This window comes from Neomonachus schauinslandi, chromosome 7, assembly GCF_002201575.2.
Source record: "Neomonachus schauinslandi chromosome 7, ASM220157v2, whole genome shotgun sequence".
Classification (NCBI taxonomy): Eukaryota; Metazoa; Chordata; class Mammalia; order Carnivora; family Phocidae; genus Neomonachus; species Neomonachus schauinslandi.
In genome coordinates this window covers 102830629-102851959 of record NC_058409.1, presented here as the reverse complement: position 1 = coordinate 102851959, position 21331 = coordinate 102830629, and the positions used below count along the sequence as shown (strand labels likewise).

At 33.8% G+C, this 21331-nt stretch overlaps 1 protein-coding gene and 1 non-coding gene across 4 annotated transcripts in view; one reads left to right on the top strand and one right to left on the bottom strand.

Annotated features, from left to right (window-relative positions):
- Window positions 1–21331, bottom strand: part of CLINT1 (clathrin interactor 1) — a 58460-nt gene that overhangs the window by 8789 nt on the left and 28340 nt on the right. For 2 of the 3 annotated variants that reach the window (XM_021701148.2, XM_021701157.2), the window contains exons 2-8: window positions 19772–19876; window positions 19136–19232; window positions 17598–17706; window positions 16482–16646; window positions 13474–13651; window positions 9304–9550; window positions 7245–7314 (exon numbers count right to left, since the gene is read on the bottom strand). In XM_021701148.2, coding sequence (XP_021556823.1) covers window positions 7245–7314; window positions 9304–9550; window positions 13474–13651; window positions 16482–16646; window positions 17598–17706; window positions 19136–19232; window positions 19772–19876 — 971 coding nt within the window. The remainder of the gene's footprint in view (window positions 1–7244; window positions 7315–9303; window positions 9551–13473; window positions 13652–16481; window positions 16647–17597; window positions 17707–19135; window positions 19233–19771; window positions 19877–21331) is intronic. The other variant, XM_044917127.1, reaches the window with a different exon arrangement.
- LOC123325353 lies at window positions 12936–13042 on the top strand. Its single transcript, XR_006540372.1, has one exon. It is a non-coding gene; the product is annotated as a U6 spliceosomal RNA (small nuclear RNA).

Here is a 21331-nt window from a genome sequence, read left to right as displayed (position 1 = left end):
GTTGCTAGGGAGTAAGATATTCACATAATCACCAAACATCACCCCACAGATTACTTAGTAAATACAAAGGAATGAAGCTACTTTTACAATGGAGAAACTGAATGGATATCAACCTAAACAACTGATCAAATTTAATGCCACTAATAATCAGACAAAACAGTATTCGTGGGCCCTTTAATGGCAAGGGACTGAAAAGGAAATCATCACCCGTGTTAAGAATTCCAGCCAAAAATATTTAACCTGAATGTAATCATGAGGAATGAATCAGACAAATTACAAATTGAGGGACATTTTGCAAAACAACTCTCAAGACTCTTCAGAAAATGTCAACATCATAAAAGACAAAGAAGACTGGAACTGCTACAGATTAAAGGAGCCTAAAGAAACATGACAAGTAAATGAAATGCATGATCCTTGATTGGATTCTGGATTTTTTTAAAAAGTGCTATTCTGAAATGACGTAATTGAGACATCAGGGAAATCTGAAAACGGTCTATATATTAGACAATACTGTTTAAGTGTTAAATATACCCGGTATGATAATTATATTGTGATTATAAAGGAGAATGTCCCTGTTTTAAGAAGATACATGCTTAAGTATTTTGGGGGCAAAATGTCCTGGTATTTCCAATTTTCTCTCAAATGGTACACAATAAACAAATGGTACACAGTAAACGAACAACAAAAATGATCTAGAGAGAGAGAGATGAAGAAAATGTGGCAAGGGCGCCTGGGTGGCTCAGTTGGTTAAGCGACTGCCTTCGGCTCAGGTCATGATCCTGGAGTCCCGGATCGAGTCCCGCATCGGGCTCCCTGCTCGGCAGGGAGTCTGCTTCTCCCTCTCTGCTCTCTCTCATTCTCTCTCTCTCAAATAAATAAATAAAATCTTAAAAAAAAAAAAAAAAAGAAAATGTGGCAAATTTTCTGGGGTGCCCGGGTGGCTGTCGTTAAGCGTCTGCCTTCGGCTCAGGTCATGATCACAGGGTCCTGGGATCGAGCCCCACATCGGGCTCCCTGCTCTGTGGGAAGCCTGCTTCTCCCTCTCCCACTACCTCTGCTTGTGTTCCCCTCTCTCGCTATGTCTCTGTCAAATAAATAAATAAAATCTTTAAAAAAAATTTATAAAAAAATATATGGCAAATTTTCTAGGGGTTTGAAATTTTTTTTAAATAAAAGGGAAAAATTTTTGAGGTTGATTTGCATAAACATCAGTTTTAATAGCTACATAGGGAAAAAATGAATGCAATGATTTTGGTGGACTACTTGTTTTCTATTGTCTACTCCATGAACAGGCAGATACTTACATTTTTAATACATGAAAAAATAACAGGTTTTTGCTACTTCTAGATTGGTGTTTTTAAAGAGGTGAGATCCAAAGGCTGCAAATCAATCTCTGTGCGCGTAACAGCACATTCTCATACAAATTTTTATTTGTAAACACTACATGGATAAGAATATTTACTTTTACCTACAATTTGAACAATATTATACTAAATTTTAATATTCCATTTCTGTCCAATTCAGTTATCAACAATATAGCAATAGCCAAAGGATCTAAAACCTTAAATAGCTGTCCTTATTTTTCTTTGTCCTTAAAGATTTCACCTCTTAAGAGTCACAACCTTAGAAGTTTAGAGCAGCAGTTCAATTACGGTGCTTTTAGTGTTATGCGAACATTATATAGGTTACATCACAGCTGCTTAGCCTGCAGTGCTTAGAAACTAGCCAGGTGGGACTGGAACATCTGGGCTGCACTCAAATACCACCAGGGACAGATTCCAACATCTGGTGCCATTTCTGAATTGTCTTATCGCTGCAAGACATTCTGCCCCATCTGCTACACTCAACTGGGTTAATTAAACTAGAACCATCTTCCCTTCTTAATAAATGGCCAGCAGTAATAAAAGGAACAAATCAGTTTCTGATACATGTGTACTTGGTATTTCTTTTTAATGCACATTTACTATAGTCAACTATCAGCAAGCATAACAAATTTCTCATTTCTTTACCTCATTACAGATGCATATATTCACATATATCCTCACTCACCATGAACTAACTCCCACCAAGGCCAAGGTTCTCAATTCCTACCAACACTACAGTTCATCTGGCTACTTTCACTTTATCCAAAGAATAACATCACAGTGATTTATTTTTCTCTTCTTTAAAGATACAAAATCATGAAAAAATGTGGTGAGGGGCATAAGAGATCAATGAGCTATATTTTTAAACTATATAAACAGGCACATATATTAATAAAAACTAGCAGGGACATGAATGTTGCAAACAGTTGCTGCTTTATATTCATAAATTTGTCTTCTGTATTGTTCCTTCATGTTAAAAATATTGATCAAAGTATACTGTTAGGTAACAGAATGACAGTTAATCATTTGCTAGAACATTAAGGGATTTGGAAATTGGGGATTATTTTAATTTGCTTCATCCAGCAGTGAATAGACATCAATATGTAATTTATTATGCTAAACAAGTTAGGGATTTTCAAATCTTATCCAGTCTGGGCTACAAAGAAAGTGCATGATGTAGAAAAAGGCACTTGAATACTACAGGATCATAACTTCAAACAGGATAAGATATTTTACTTTTGTCATATCCTGATTTAGTATTTCAGATAATTACCTACTTTGTTACTCCATTGCTTTACCTTCTCACATCTGAACTGAAGTTATATTGTATTCATAACTTATCTACAGCAAATATTATACCTCTCCACCCATACTATAGGGAGTTTGATTTCAACATAACCAATTTAAGAATATTGGAAGTAAAGAATGGAAACACACATGATATTTTACAAATAGAAGCCACCTTTTCTTGAAAAGGACTTAAGTTTTCTCTAATCTTTTGAGGTGCCACAGATTATGCTTCTCCTTGGGTTTTATACAATATGATCTTTGAAAATGATCTCAAACTATCTCAGTAATTTAAAATCTCTTTATTTCTTTTAGGAAAAGTTTCTCTCCTAGGAGGAGAGATATATGTGTGATGTTACTCATACCAATGCCTTAAATTCAACAGAAATTTTCTATACTGAAGCATTTTCCCAGATAACTTCAATCTAAGGGAATTTAAATAAAAGAGTGTACCAAAAATTGCTGCATGTGGAAGATTGCTAAATTTCACAAGAGCTATCCTTTAAGATTCCCACATGAGAACTGTCATTATAAATGAACCATTTCCATCTGCCTTTTCAGGATAGCAAGGAGGTTATTTACAATCACCAGCTGGGAACATGTATTTTCCAAAGCAATACTGTGAACAGGAAAAATATAGCTGAACTGACAGTGCTTAAACTTCAAATGAAAATTTTCTTCAACAAAGAATTTAATCTAGATTACCTTATAAAAAACTTGTGCAATAATTCTAGTAAATATAAAAGAACTGACAATGCAAAAAAAATAAACATATGACAAAGATTAATATATAATACATATATACGTGAAGTTTATATATAAAACACTAAGGATAAAAACCCCCACTAAAAGAAATGGACAAAGGAACATGAAAAGATAAGTTACAATTGGCCTATAAGAACATGAAAAGTATTCAAACTCAGGCATCAAATGAATGCAAAATAAAATGAAATACTATTTTCTCCTTACCAAACTGGATGGTTTTGAAAGATGCTACTCCACTACTGTAATAGAGAAAAATTCGGAAAAAAACAAAACAAAACCTAATACCCAAAAAATAAGAGACTATTTGGTTAAAGAAATTACAGCATATCCTACAATGTTAAGATATAAAGCAATTACAAGTCTGTAAAAGAATACCAACGATCATAGGGAAACGGTCATGAGAACTTGGGTGAAAAGCAGTTCACAGAAAAATAAAAGCCTTATCAAAAGCCTGAAAAAGATCTGCCATGTAATAAATGTTTAATATATTGACTGAATATATAGAAAGTGTACTTAAAAAAAGAGTATTCACTCAAATTATTATGCATCCAAGTCATGGTGAATCACTTGTTTTCCGTCAAATTTCTAAAATGAGCATGCATGACTTTAATTAGTGAAGAGAATATGTTAAAAAATTTTATTTTTAGTAAACTTGGCTTAAATTAGAGACAACCCCATGGAAATTCTAACATATAAGTCAGTATACTGAATATGTAAGAATGTGGTTCATATTCATGTAAATATCCTCAACTAATTTTTGTGATTACTGGGTACAAGGCAACAGGTTCAAATACAAATGTAATCAACATTTTGGATTTGACATACCTTAATCTTTAAAACAATTTTTAAACTAAAAAAAAAAAAAAAGAATTCAAAACATATTGCAAGTCACGTAATGGCCCTCTATTTGTACTGACTAAAGTGTATTTTCTCTTCAACCTCATTTATTGTACTAGAGATAACTTATGGAATAGTATGTCAGTCAAGACCTAAATTCCTTAATTAGAAAGGGACAAAGGAGACAATGTGGCCTTTTACAAAGGTGAGATACAGTAAAGAAATGAAATGGGATGTTTTTGGCATTCTAGCTTTAACTGGCCTCTTTTCTAAATACTGTAAAATTAATTCTTTTTAAGAATATTTACTTAGAAATGTACTATATGTAAAAGCCACCAAAATATCCTTATAGTGCAGATTTTAAAAGAACATCACCATAGTGGTGATGGATTCTTGATGAATGGGTTTCACATGTATATTTTAAAACTTGGTAGATATTCTCCAATGAGTTTGCCACACGTACTTTTGAAGATGTTAACAAAAGGATGTTGTAACATATTAAAAAAAAAAAAAAAGAAAATCTGAGCATATTCTCAGAGGAGGTATTTATCTGGTGAGAGTTACAGAGGCTGCCTTATCTGCTTAGGTTTACAGTTTATGCCCATATTACTTGCATGATGGTGATATTTTAAGTATAGGCACATCTGGTAAATGACACCCAAATGGTATGCCAAATAGCAATGCTTAATATGGTAGATTTTTAGACTTTTTCATGTGTAGATGCTGCAGATTTAATATCCAATAGTTTTTCCACTGCTCAAGTCAATTTAAAATACCTTACTAAAGTATTTAAATAGAGATTTGGGGTAACAAATTTATGTCATGACTGGAGGGGATTTTACACAAACTGGGTAAGCATACTGTTTCAAACAGAAGAGAACTTTAAAAAATAATTCTGATGTAGACCCATATTCAGTTTGTTTTTAGAGAATATTATGATAAAACAAATATTAAGGCAAGAAACTTCTCAGATTTCATTCAGACTTTGTCTCAATTACTGTATTAATATTAATTGCTATTTCTATTTAATTAGTCAATCTAACTGTCTGCACTGAAGAAAAAGCACTCAACGGTTTCTTGCCAAGGAAAGGAAGCATGTTGGTTATTTAATAATTCTCTCTGTTCAAACCAATCTTGGCATCACTGAAGAAAAAAGTTACATCACTCATCTGACCTTCCTAGTTAATTCTTCTCTGATTGCTCCATTAAAACTTTTCCACAGATGCATGAAAGGGGCTCCTTAATATTTCATGCCAGGAAGTCCAAAATAGTTGAAATTCTGTGACACTATGTCTGTATTATATGACTACACACTAACTGTTAATACTACAGTTAAGATTTTATTTTTATTTATTTATTTTTTAAAGATTTATTTGACAGAGAGAGAGACAGCACAACCAGGGAGAGCAGCAGTAGAGGGAGAGGGAGAAGCGGGCTCCCTGCTCCGCAGGGATTGATGTGGGGCTTAATCCCAGGACCCACAGAGCATGACCTGAGCCGAAGGCAGATGCTTAACCACCGACTGGGCCACCCAGATGCCTCTACAGCTAAGATTTTATTTTATTTATTTTTATTTTTTTATTTTTAAAAGATTTTATTTATTTATTTGACAGAGAGAGACAATGAGAGAGGGAACACAAGCAGGGGGAGTGGGAGAGGGAGAAGCAGGCTTCCCACGGAGCAGGGAGCCTGATGCGGGGCTCGATCCCTGGACCCTGGGATCATGACCTGAGCTGAAGGCAGACGCTTAACGACTGAGCCACCCAGGCGCTCCTACAGCTAAGATTTTAAACATACAAAAAGACACCACCATAAATTGTTAAACTAATGTAGTTGTTTGTAACCTTGGGCATGACAGTTCAATAGAGTTTACAGAATAATTTTAGGAACAGTTAAGAGTTATAGAAAAAAGGGAACAAGAACTGAAGAAGCTCAGAAACTGGTTGAACCAGATGCCCCATGAAGTTCAATCCCAGTCCAAGAATTTTATGATAGTGGGCAAGGAGAAGAAGAAAATAACAGAAGACTTTCTATTAATTACATGTACTACACTATCAATGAAAATCACAGGCTTCCATTTAAGCACTAACATAAATTTTAAAACAATTCACTTTTGAAAAATCACTATACACATTGAGGAACAATAGATTTACTTTGTACATTACTTATACACCAGTCTTATCATCTACGTTTTAATGTGAAATAAACTTTAAACAGGTTGGGAAAGATCATCTTTAAATAGAAGTTGTATTTCTTAAGCTGTTTTGACTTGTAGCACAGGACTTTATTAGAACTCCATAATCATCAAATACAACCTCAAATGCCAATTTTCTTGAAAACAATATATAGGGAATTACTCAATTAAATCTGGCATATACTGAAAATCTAACTGAAGAAATAATTAATCCTATCTCGATGAAAATCTTGGTAAAGAGACTACTGTTTTGCTATGGCCTCCTTAAAATATGTCAGGTAGGTGGTTACGTACTTTCATATGTGACTCTTTGATTAAAGATTACTTCTTCCACCTGACCTTCCCGTGAGGGCAAGAACTTTGTTTCACTAAGCATTATACCTCAAGCACGCAGACCAGTGTCTGGTTCAATAAACACTTGTTAAATAACTGAGTAAAAAGTTTAAATGAATTCTACTATAGCTGATGTTGAGAGCCAGAATTAAGACTTAGGGAAAGACAGTAAAATGGGCAGAGCAGTACATTTTGTTTATAGAGAAAGCAAGGGACCCCATTCAGCACTAAGAAATTAAGGAGAGACAGAGATACTACTGAATTATTGGTCAAATATTTAAGCACTCCTCTTTACTTTAGGCAATTAAACAATTTTTCCCAAATAATGCTCAAGGGTCACTAATTTCACATTAAAAATAAATCCAATGCAAAAAAATTTTTCATTCTATCCTTTATTTGGCATTTTGAAAAATTACTCTGAAATCAAGGTTACTGAAAAGAAAAAAGCCAATGTGGAAGCTTACCTGTCGATTGGCTGGTGCTATCAAACAGATCAACAAGGTCACCAGATGACTTGCTGCTAGGCACTGAAGTCTGAAAACACACACAGAACCTTAAATAAGCTTAGAAAACACATTTCTACTATTTTCTTAAACCTGCTCTAGTCATCTCTGATTCTCAACTTAGACACAAATACCCGTAACATCTTAATAAGGGTACATTTAGTTTTCTGAAGAAAGAGCAGTGACCTTGAAGTCTTATGCAGAGATAGTTATTTTTAAGCTAATTCTATCCCTAGCATTGTAAAATCCCTAACATCATCTACACTGTTTTCCCTAACTCATTTCTTTTCCTACTGCATTTCACTCTGGAAAACATACCTTCCAGTTCCCACTCAAATCTTAATGCTGTATATCAGAATCATTTGAGAAGAACTAAAAAATACTTATGCCCCAGCCCATCACAACACTGAGTCACACCTGCCCAGGGAGGGATCTTGGCCTATATAGGCTGACAAAGCTCCCTTGAGAATTCCAAAGCATAAGAAGGTCTGAGATCCATTGGATTAGAGACCAAGATCCTAACCAGCTCTAAAGTTCTATGATTTTATGATTTGAGGATTCTTTGATTACTATTTGTATACCACACAAGTCATTCTATTTTGTATGATATAACTTCACATCTAACTGCTTCACATTTAGTTCCCAAACTAAAATGTGGGCTGGAGTTTATGATTTTTCTCTTCCCTATAGTCCTAAGTACCTTGATGCAAATGTCCTATATGTTCAATACATATATGATAATTAGAACGAATTGCTAGGCAACAGGGAAACACTGTAAGTTCCTAGGCATGTTAATTTGAGCCTTGAAGATTAAAATACTATATGCTGGTTCAAAAAGGCTTTGCGATTGAAAGAGATCCAAGCAGTTGAGGAACTTTCCAAAAACTCTGGCCTTCTAGACATTATTTTTATAGTTTAAAAAAAAAAAAATCACAAAGCTTACACTATCAATGTAAAATATTTATGGCAGAGTGACATGTATTTAGGCTGTATTTCAAACTGCTATTTAAAATCTTTTAACATACAAAAATTTTAACTTATTGTTAAAAAAAGTTACACAGTTTGGATGATTTTCCTTGTGCAACCTGACACGAATTCTCCTTTTAACAGCCATATGTATTCAGGTTTTAATTATGACTATCTACCAGATCCTGCACAGCCGTCAGTAAGCTAACTATATGTATAGCAGGGGAAATCGAAGACCACAAAGAACTAACAAAGCCATTTCCCCTCTTTAACTACAATTAAAGTTGAGTTTTAATTGAGGTTTTCATCAAAACTAACAAGATGGGTGCAATTATACACAGAAGATATTTGGCAAAACTTGACAGAGAACCTGTTCTTGCCACTAAGTATGACTAGCTTTATTTTTAGAGTTAACTACAATCTGCAGGATACATTAGAAAAATGTTTTCCCTAGCTTTTTGCTACTTCTGATGCAAAGACACAAGCTGGGTAAACACTAGTAGGGGAGACTGACAAAACACTAGCTTGTGGCCAGGTATCTAGTAGGTGGATTTCATTTCTGTGGGTGAATAAAAAACAAATGAAGAAGGCAGTGCTGCTACTGATCAGTAGTGAGGCAAATAAGCCTCCCTTCATAGGCAACATCTCTATATAAAAATGAGACTATTTCCCCTATATATCTAGTTGGTCCTCTTCTGTCATTTCTTACGACTTCTAAATAATCTTGTTTTCCTTAGTGAATCTCACTGTGTTTGACAACCAGTGATGGTGTCCAGAAAGAAACAAATGCACTACATTCTGATTCGCCACTGTTCCTAAACGAACCCAAAGTGTCATTTCTACTTTCATAGAAAGTGCATACACAACCATGCAGCAATTGGACAGGTTTCCTCCCCCAAAGAGATTTCTTATTATTAATGACTCTGAGTAATACAGGTCAGACGATCTATAATTAATATGACTGCCTAGGAATGCCCAAGCCTATTGCAGTAATTCTAGAAGTAATCTGTAAGAATAAAACTGTGTATATTGTGTAAACTGATGCCTTTCCCACCTTAAGTGAAGACTGAGGTGTATGAGTTGAAGCATTCTGATCTGGACTTGCTTTGTCCCCTGTGTAATGTGCTGCTGCTCCAAGATCAATGGTTTTAGAAGGATTTGCTGTGCGCTTGTGTCTGGTTGTGGTGGTCTCTGTGGCCTGTGTGATATGGATATGCTTTGTCGTCACAGTCTCCTCTTCATCTTTGAATTCACCTTTGGGAGATCTGCCTCTTCTTGCTTTCTTTTCCTCATCACTGTCGCTAAAAGATATTAAAAATGAAGCAAAATAATAAGACTAGGGATTATTTTAAAATGGAGCCCTCAGTGATTTGAGCTAAAGAATTTCAAATGCAGTAACTCCAAAATTCCATACTCCGACTATTTGACAGGGATCAATAGAATGTTATCTAAGCTATCTGAATAATGATATGTATGTGTTGGGGAGGGGAAATGGGAACCTGCTCAATTCCCTACGTAAGTCTAAAACACTGCTACAAAAACATATTTACATAAATGTGTACAAATAAAAAAAGTCTGAAGTAATTCAAGTGTTTATGTATTATAGATTTAAAGCTTAATTAAAAAATAAAATATCAGAATCAACTGATGAGATCCCGTGAGCTCAAACATCTGCATATGATGACCATTTTCTTGAAATGGACTGTGTGCAAACTATAGTCCCATTTAAATAACAATTCTGTCACTGACTCATATACTCATACAAATACATAATAAAATATTACAATTTCAGTGGACACTCAAATTTCTTTTTTTTTTTTTTTTAAAGATTTTATTTATTTATATGAGAGAGAGCAAGCACATGAGAGGGGGGAGGGTCAGAGGGAGAAGCAGACTCCCTGCCGAGCAGGGAGCCCGATGCGGGACTCGATCCTGGGACTCCAGGATCATGACCTGAGCCGAAGGCAGTTGCTTAACCAACTGGGCCACCCAGGCGCCCGACACTAAAATTTCAACACTATCCTAACTAAATTCAAATGACTAAATGCTCACCTGTAAATGCAAAAAAATATGAAGTATTGCACTTTACAACAACAGTGCTCTATTTTACTATAGTATGAGGAGATCAAACTTATACCTTACTAATTGCTTTACAGGAAAAAGCATATTTAAAATAATTCCTTTTTCAGCATACTCAAAATTTTTTCTTTTTTTTTTTTAAAGATTTTATTTATTTATTTGACAGAGACATAGTGAGAGAGGGGAACACAAGCAGAGGTAGTGGGAGAGGGAGAAGCAGGCTTCCCGCCGAGCAGGGAGCCCAATGTGGGACTCGATCCCAGGACTCTGGGATCATGACCTGAGCTGAAGGCAGACGCTTAACGACTGAGTCACCCAGGCGCCCTTTTCCCTTTTTTAACAGGGCAAAAGAAAAACATATATAATAATAATAAAACTGGATTCTTCATATGCCATGAATTTAAAACATCAGCACTAATTTGTTCTTCAGGAATAAAGCATTGAGGTTTTTTTCTGGTGCAAGCAGGACAGAGAGAAATTACCTGAAATACGTTCCATTGCTTGTATTACTTAATTTTAGAGTAGATGGTTTAATTTATAAATATTCTGCAATAAAACAATTAAAATTCTCCTTAAAACTATACTAGTTTATCCCAGACAAATCTACAGCAATTTCTACTTAAATATAAATCAATTTGGAACCTCTATAAATCAAGGATCAAGAAGAGCGTTTCACATAGAGCAAAAGGGTTAAATGTATTTTTATCTATAAGCATTTTAGGGAATCTACAAGTTCCAATTAAGTGTTCAGAAGCCCTTGTCTCTTCCCAATTTCTCAGCAACAGATGACCTAAAGATTCCCACCATCAGCCCTATAAGTAAAACTAAAATTTCTTACCTTTCTGATGTCCAATTTGATTTCAGTGCAAGGTAATTTCTTTATACGTTGAGAATATAAAACTGACTAGCATACAACGAAATGGAAGCTTCATATCTGATCAGTGTTCAAGAACTCCTGAATCTAACAATGAACTAATAATAAGTCTGACAGTTTGGTAAGATGCCAGAGGTCACATGCAACTTTGTCTAAAAGTCTACTCTTTTTTCACAAATACTCAAAGATGTAAATTCCCTGGTGTGTTCTTCAGTTACTATGATGAATAATACACACTATATTTTTACTCTTTTAAACCCAAATACTCTATATAAAAGATTTAGGAACTCTAGCAGAACCTGTTGTAGAGGTAACATTAAAAAAAACCCCAAAAAACAAAAAAACAAGGGAGAAATGGGGGAAAAAAAAAAAAAAGACAAAGCAAAGAAAGAAAAACTGAGGGTGGGAGGGCAAAGGAACAACACAAGAATGTACATAGATCTCTAACCAGCCTACCTACCTGATCTCCAAATCTCCTCAGGAAATAGCAACAGATTATATGGCCACTATGTTTTCTAAACCAAACTAAAAACATAAATACACAGGCCATGAGAACAATAATGAGAGAAAAAAATAGAATATTCACAGAATATTTGAGTAGGCACAGTTTCCCAGTTTAGTGTTTATTATAATAACATACATACTCTTTAGTATAAAAGAGCTAAAAATGTAGTTGTAAAATAGATATTTTACTACATTTTTAGCTCTTTTATACTAAAGAATGAAAAGTAAATTCTGGTTCTTCAAAGATCATATTCCAGAAAGTCTTGAAAGAGACAGGCATTTGAGAAATTTAATAAATACAGAAACATATCGAAGACACTAAACAAGTATTTTAAAATTGTTTCAAAATTATATTTGTATTTTTACTTCTTTTTAGTGACCCCTAAATCTGAACTACTAAGATTTTTTAAGGAAAAAAAAAAAAGAGAGAGATGGTACTTATTAGAAGAACTCACTTGAAGGAACAGCTCCATCACTATTACTTTAGGGAAGTTCCACATAGCCTGATTAGGCATCAGGTTTTACTTCTAAAAGTAAGGGTAAAATCCTTGATCTAGCCTATCTAAGAGAAATACTCTGAGGCACAAATGACAAAGAACTTGTAAAACTTGCCTTGCAAATGAAGTGCCATATATATATATATATGTGTGTGTATATATATATATATATATGTATATATATATATATATATACACATATAAATACCCTTTTAACTTTTTAGTTTATAGCTATATTGGTAGGTAAGAACAAAAAGTGAATGCTGAGAAGTTCTAAGTATTGTTCTACATAAAACAAAACACAATGCCCTAACATTAGAAAATACAGTTTATGAAAACATAGATCTACACTTAAAAACATTTTAGCTTAAAAATTCATTTGGATTATTTTTTCCTGTTAACACTGGCGTGAAATCATAATAAAATGTCACAGAAAGAGTTAAATTTCAAACCCTTTAACTTTTGTTTAAACTTATTTAATTAAGTTTATTATTAATAAAGTTCATTATCCCTCAGCAATAACTCAGATGGCTGGGTGATCTGATGCCCAAATGCAAAATGAGCCATGAAAGTTCTTAATGGAAAAAAAATTTTTTTTCAATAAATAGCCTGAATAAAAACATATAGAAAATGTGATCAACTTTAGAAATAAATGGACATAGACAACATGGAAAGTGTATCAATACTAATTACAAATAATGTTTGGCCTAGCAACTTAAAAACAGCTGCAGAGTGCTCACATCAGCAGCAAATGCACTAAAGCTGGAACAATACAGAGAAGATTAGCATGGTCCCTGTGCAGGGATGACATGCAAATTCATGAATCATTCCATATTTTTACACAGGGCATTTTTAGGGCAGCGCAACTATCCTGTATGGTTCTATAATGGCGGATATTATGCATTTCTCAACTGCACAACACAGTGAACCCTAATGCAAACAACAGATTTTAGTGAAGAACAGTATATCAATATTGGCTTTCAATTGTTAATAAATGTACTACACTAATGCAAGATGTTAGTAACAGGAGAAATTGTGTGTGTGTGTGTGTGTGTGTGTGTGTGTGTATGTGCGCACACGCCCATGCACAAATTGGGGAGTTAACAGGGCAACTCTGTTACTTTATGTACGATTTTTCTGTGAACCTAAAACTGCTCTATAAAAGAAAATCTATTAAGAAAAAAGAAAAGCTGAATTTCAGATAAAGAAGAGCCCAGCTGCATAAATTTAGCACCCTTTCCAAGACACCCAGGAGACAAAGTGTTAATACCTGCATCTTTCTGGAGAGTCTTCTCTATCTTTCCTCCGGAACTTGCTGATGGTGTCATCAATTGTGCTTCCAATTTTATCACTCAGTTCACCTAATTTATCACTGAATGGAAAAGCACTCTTGTTTTTATCCCACTCTTCATCCCATTTTGATTTGGGTTCAGGATCATATCTTTCACCTATATAAAGCATTAAAAAGAAAAGCAACTCTAAGGACATTAAATTCAAAAGGTGTCTACAGTCCTTATTTCTGAAGCTTTTCCTCATAATAAAATAGTTTTCAAAGGAAAACAGAAAGCTCCCACAGTGCTGAATCAACACAATTACAGCAAGGCACAGCATGTAGTGCCAGTCATTAAGTGGCAGGAATGCAGATTCAAAAGCTTTTGTTTATGAAAACTTACACAACCTTAATGCACAGTACAGCATATAAGGACGTTCTTAAAAGAGTAGAGGAAAACACAAAAACCAACACAGGCTATATAAGCCAAAGAGAAATGGAAATCTTTTTGTTTTTACAAAAGTCACATAATGTATTACATTTCATTCCTATCTCTTAATGGTTCTTCACTTATTAGAGAAGTATTGGATAGCAATAGTCTCTTTAAAAACACCTACTAAAGGAGACAGCACTCTGAATGCTACATGTCCCAATATGCTGTAAATATGCTGAAAATAACTGTCATTCTTTAAGTGTCAAACTAGAAAAATAACTCAATGGATTTCATGGCATGGGAAAGCATCCTTTAATTATTATAAAAAGAGAAGAATATTCTAATCACCCGACACACCAAACTCCACAGACTAGAATCATGAAATATGCTCAAGCAGTTCAGAATAGTGATGATCTACTCAAACACCAAGTCTAAACATATGCTGGGATGGCAAAACCTAGGGAGACTCTGTGTGAATCTGAGAATGAAAAGAATAGATCATGGCAGTAAACAAAACCCCCAAAATGTCAAAATTTGTTTTAGACCTTGACCTTGGCGGCCTAAAGGAGAGAGAGGCATTCTAAGCACTAAATAGAACCTCTCCATTTCCACATCCAAACTCAATCAAAAAGACAAGAGTAGAAGGTACAGAGAGAAATCAGATGAGATTAAAAAGAAGAAAACAATGAAAACTAAGGCAGGCTGGAGAGAAAAGGGAAAGTGCAATGAGAAATAACAAAATAATCAAAAGGTGGCTGAGCCTTTGTGTTGAACTTTTGTGAACAAGTTCTGGTGGCTAACAAGCCCTTTGGAGATCGAATAAAACCATTTTGCAGAACTGCCTGCTAAAACTGCAAAGCCAAAATTTTTGTAAGAGGATTTTCAAATATGTCCACTAGATCTGAAAGTGACCATCAACTTAAAGAGAATATGACAAAATTTTAACCAGATGGTTTTATAAAAATGAGTGGTTTTCCAATAATATGAATGTACATTTCAATGAAAATGTGATAAACTAGACTTTGAAAAGACAAATTTATAGGAAAAATGAAAGCAGATGAAAACAAAACTGATTAGTGTGATGGATATCCTACTAAATGAGTGTCAAAGATACTGGATTACTGGCAAGACACCATCTAAGGTCAAAAATGAAAAGACATAAAATAGCTAAAGTTGATTAGTTAAGCCTTTGAACAATATATATAATATCACAAATAATTTAAAAGAGTGTGATGCAAATACATAAGATGTTCAAACTCTCCCTCTAAGGCAGATGTAATTAGTTCACAGTGACTGAGTCTGAGAACTTACTCATTTTATAAATTTATCTAATTACATATTGTGCTGGTAAAAAGAGGGTTACAAGCAAGTAGAATGAGGAAATGAGTTGCAAATAGCAAATTCTCCTCAAAAACACATTAAATTGCTCTACTTTGAAAAAGCTGAAGAATAAAATAACTACTTAGGCAAATAATCCAAAAACTTGTTACTCCCCTAAACAAATAAAAACTCCAAAACATATTTACATGATTTAAGAGAAATATTTTTGCCCAATTCAAGAACTGAGTTTTTGTGATGCTTAGTCATAAAAGAAAGGAATTTTCCTGTTAAAAACATCTTTTAATAATTAAGTACAGTATTTTTTCTTTGAGAGCAAAGAAGCAAAGGAGCAAAGATATTATTTTGTAGATAGTCACAAGATAAGAAATAGAAAATTTTTACACGGTTCCAGTGCAGGAGTTCTGAGATCCCAGTGTAATCTAAATATAAAAAAACTCAGATATGGGTGTGGGGAGCTGGGAAGTCCCAACCTGTGGCTAAGTATACACAGCACTAGCCTGTCTATGGATACACAAAATGACCAGGGGATGGTCAGAGCTTACAGAAGACAGAATGAGTCCAAAGGGACATGCTGTTAACAGCGAGTTCTTATTTTCTGTGCCTGTTTCAAGTACCTAGTGATCTATTTTGGGGAAACTATATTAGTACATTAAAAATAAACATAGCGATCAATGTTCTAGCTGCTCTTAAATGTGTTAGGAACAATAAAGTGATAGGCCTAGGTGAAAAACTGATGGTACTCTCACCTTTTTCTATGTCAAATTTAAGTATTGCTTAATTAAGGGAAGAGAGGCAGAACTAACTTATAGGAAGCTTAACTATTTTTGGCTCAAAACAGAGCTAATTTGTTTCAAATGGGGAAGATGAAGCTCTTCAAACTTTGTATTTTTATGCTCTAAATGGTGAGGTAGAGAAATCCTTTTTTCTTTTTAAAAATGGTAATTCCAAGAGGGAAGGGTATATATCTGTTTTATTCTCTGTGTCAATTTAAAGTTTAGAGTCATTTAATTAACGACCAATGGTTAAAATCATATTCTTGAACCCACAAAAGTAAAAAATAGAGAAGAAGACTCCTAATATCCATATAATAGGAGCCAAAATGAGTACTTCATATCCTTTAGTATTATATTTCGGGGAGGGGGGAGGTATTTTGGTCTTTCGTATTTCAGTGATTCTTAAAATACACCCGGAAGCTAACTGAATGCTTAGGTGTCAGTTTGTCTTTGATACTCACTATATCTGAATCCTCCAACACTGTCTGAGGAAACCCCAACATATTTGTCTTTGTTCTTCTTTGCTTTCTTTCGCTCCTCACGAAGCCTGTCGTCATCCTGGGCAAATTCAACCAATTCTTTCACCTTCTGGCGAATGTTTATACCTTGATCCTTGCCATGTTCATCTGTGAGGATGGTAAGGGAGAAACAAAACCTTAAATATTCAATTAATAAGTATCAAACCCTTTAACACAAAAAACAGACATGAAAATTTCAACATTAAAAAACCAACTTCAATAATTAAAATTAACAAAAAGAGGCAAATAGTGCTATTGAATTTTGTCATTTTCTCATCAGCAAATTCTAAGTCTTGGGATGCAATTCTGGCTTGTAAGATGAATTAACAAGGACTACAGATATTGGTGCTATGCAAGATCAATGAAGGATCTCCTAAAAAGCATTACTAATGATGACCACAGGAAAAAGACTTATATCCATAAATGTTTTCTTTTCCTACATTATTTTAACAACAACAACAAAAGATCCACTTTAACATTTTAATGACTAAAATATACTCAAATGCTTTGGTTTCCCCCATACAAGTTTGGAAATACTAATTACCAGAATTTAGTGTAGCTGAAAAACTGAATTTTTAAAGTGCTTTCAACTGGGGTACACTACAAAATGAAATGTGGTTTATTCTGTATCCTCGTTCACATTCAAAACACACTCTGGCCTTGCTGCCTTTGCACAGTAAATATTATTTGGTGGGAGGAAAAAAAAAAAAAAAACCAGCTTCAAACAGATGTGTGTGTTTTGGAGCTCTAACCTTTTCTTCCCATATGATTAAAGCTATTCCTTTATGGACACCACAGGGGACCAGTCTCCAGTGCATATTTTAATATAAACCCGAACACTCATGTTGTGTTGGTTCTGTTGTTATTAGCCAGTCTTTTCTGCAAGTTCTTGTCTTCACTAATTAATACTCTAGGGCCCCACGTCTTGGATTCTGCACTCGTCACACAACCAGCAATAGTCACATTCTAATTAGAGTGGAGAAGCTTCTAAGCTGGTTCAGGTGACTGACAACTCCAACTACTGTTTTAATTTGCTTATAAGGTTTTTCTATTGCTCACCTACAAAGTGGTAATTTTCCAGGGATCGCAAATCATAAATGTGTTCTCTGGCACTTGTAACAACACGCTCTGATCCATTCCTTATGAGGTAAGCTAGAAGCAGCAATGACTGTAAAAATACAAAGCACCAATGATTTAACAAAATAAATTCTGGTAGAGCTTTGGTAAATGGTTTAAAAAATAATCCCAACATTAGCAAATAATCTTTCTGGGGGTAAGTGAGAGGCAGGGAGAGTTTCTTTCCTGACACTGGACTTTAAATACATGGTCTAAAACTTGTATTATCAATTTGAAATTCCTCTTCTAACCACAGTAAATAATTATAAGCTGTCCACTGGACACCATGTGTCAAAGGATTAAAAAAAAAATAGCTCTCTAATGTTAAGAAATACCTGAATGTATGATACAAATGAACACTAAGCTTTTAGAAAGTGGCTCAATTTTTACTTTTCATCGGGGCAATACAGAACTGTGAACTGAATTGTTCAAAGTATCAGTTTAAAGAGAACAATTATCTGGTAATTTTATGATCCCATAGCATTTTCCCCAGATCAAATTAAATCTGGAAGTTAATGATGTAACTTTTGTTTCAAAAACTGGCTGCCAACAAATAAAGAGAAAAAAATTTTATGGGGTTTCTTTTTGGGATGAAAATATTCTGATATTAGGTAGTAGTAACTGCCGCACAACTTTGTGGATACACTAAAAACCACTGAATTATGCATTGTGACCTTAACTTTGCTTGGAATAAACCTCACATAAAGAAGTATCAACTATTTCATCACAAATACACAAGCTAAGGGAATGACCGTGAATGTTTTCAGAAACAAGTAACATCAAAAACATGGAACTAAATAAAGCACTGCTCTTCAATCCCGAAAGCCAAAATATTGCTTTCAAAGTTGCAAATATAAATATTATATGCCGTTTTGAAAACACAGAGAAACTTATTCTGAGTAGCAAGAAAATATGGTGGGTTTGGAAAACAGATGATGATCTTTAGAATTCCACATTATATGATGAAATCAGAACTAAATGAAAGGAATCCGATAAAAAGTACCCATTTGGAAATTTAAAATGTTAGAATTTTAATATGTTTTAGGATTTCTAATTATATTTTAAACTAACATATTTCTGGTGCAGAATACTGTGTTAATATTATTATAAATTAGGCAAATTTTTATAGAGAGATGAGAAACCATATTAGACTGTGGTTTTCATCTTAATTGCTCATCCACTAAATATACATCCATCTGTAGATTCATTACTTTTGATACGCACAAATATATTTCCAGTAGGAAAAAGTTTAATAAAATGAAAATATTTGTAAGTATTATTAATTTTAAACATTTTACTTTCAGAACAGTTGTTTATGGTGACTAGAAAACAACACACGTAGCAAATCTACTTTTTACCTGTTTAAGAATATTCTGTTCTAGGATTTAATGTCCTTCATAATCACTTATGTATATATACCTTAAAATTTCAAGCATCTGTTTTCAACATGTCAAATAATAAAAACAAACTGATGTCCATACCTTGTAAACTCTTCTCCAATTTTTTTTGTTGTCTTTTAACATTCGTGACCAAAGCATGTTCATAAGTTCTGGAAATTGTTCATACATAAATGTAGCCCTGAAAAAGAATTTTCCTCAAGACTTTGCAATATATTAATTTTGACAGTAGATGGCAGGCTTGTTCTAAGTTACTCTGTTTTCCCAAAGCTTAAAAAATTTAATAAGCAATTTAATTTAAAAAATTTAGATATGCTTCCATAAAAATATTTTTCTCATAGTTTGTAAAATATGTAGCACACGTATAAACCCCACTAACATCATCTTTTACAAACCCTTTACTTACCAGGACAGTGGTCAAGATGCTCATAAAAAAAAAATATTCCTAACTTTATTTCAAGTTATTTTATATACATTTATCAAAATTTTATGAAAAGCTACAGTAAGTCTCTAAACCTCATTGAAAAATTTTGTTTTACTTTTTTGAGCTCATTTTTAAGGGGAAATGGACTCTGCATAAAACTTCCTCCATTAGTATCTGAATGATTATGCAAAATTTCTATCTGGCAGCTAAACTGTTTAAAACTGAAAGCAAATTTCATATTTCTATGTAAAGATAGTTGGATTCTTTCTGCACTGCTGAGTCAAATTATCACTTACTTGGCAATCTCTCCCATGAGTTGCCCAGAAGGTCCCCAAGGATCGTCATTCGTTGCTTCTCGAACCTTAGACTCGATCTCTGAATAATTCATAACCACATTGGTGCTGCAGAGAAAAAAAATGCACGCACATACACACAAAGATTAGCATCAAAACTGAGAAACACATGAAAACTTAATAATGACACTACTGGGTGTCCTAATGAGATACCTCTACATGGTGGGAAAGAAAACATCTTTTGTGCATAAGCTACTTCGAGGACACTATATAACACATTTAAGTTGTATTTAAGAAAATTGACTATTCCATTAGCCTTCCAGAATACAGATAAGAGATTACATTAGAGCTGGCGTAAGTCCAGCAAAAAATGGCTTTGGGTCAAATTAAAAAGGAAATTGAACATGCTAGAGTCTATTATAAAACTAAGTTGTCAGTTTTCTGACCAGATCTGGTTTATATGCACTCTTGTTTCCTTACAGAATTTCTGTAAATTAATTAGCAAAATTATATAAGAGCAGAACATTATTTATATTGCATTAAAAAAAAAGCAATGACAAACCAAAGATAACACTAAAAATATTTAGAATTGCTATGAACATTTAACTGTAATCCCTTGGTCTTTTTTCACTTTTATGTTTTCTATGTCACTAGCCACCATAAGCCTCACTTTTGATGGCTACATAATATTCCATCAGGAAATTGTATGACAACTTATTTAACTTTCACTTAAGACTTCAGCAGTGTCAAGAACATGGGTTCTAGGAGTCAGAAAGATCTGACTCCAATTACTTTGTGACTTTTGGCAAAATTATTATAATTGTCTTAATTTCAGTTTCCTCAAGTGCAAAACAGGAGTAAGTAAGAAGAACACTACCTCAAAGGGTAGCATCTCAAATGGTATCTATTAGCACAGTGTCTGACACACAGAAATTGCTCAATACAGGTTAGCTGCTATTATTATCATCACAGATAATAATCACCTAGTAAGAGGATTTAAAAATATTAAGTAATATTTTTATAAGGAAGAATTAACTTTGAAAAGAGTACCTTAAAATTAAGATACAAGATGGCAAAAAGTTCAGTTATTAAAACAGAATTTCCATACTCAAATGGATTTAAGAATTCAGACATTCTGAGGAATAAAATACTGTGAAACTATGACTTGTAGTAGTATCCATTTGACATCTAAAGCTCCAATTATTATTGAGCACTTGTTCTAATAGATGCCTATGGATACGGTCATTCAAATCTTCCACTTAAAATTAAGCCTTAGAAACAGTCGGGATTTGTTAATTATTACTTCCATATACCCCACTCTTGCTGTATGGTTTTTCAGTTATCAAAAGGTTCTGTTTTTTCAAGTAAGGAAGATTTGACTATAAGTGATATTCAAACCTGTTTCCCAAATATAAAGAAATATAAATTTTAAATTCATTGTGAACATTTCTCTTTCTTTACCGTTTTTAAAGAAAGAGACTAATAAATGGTTTTGGGTCAAATTTGAAAGGAGCCATTACACATATAAATATGACTTGCCAAATCACAGAATAAATCTAGCTT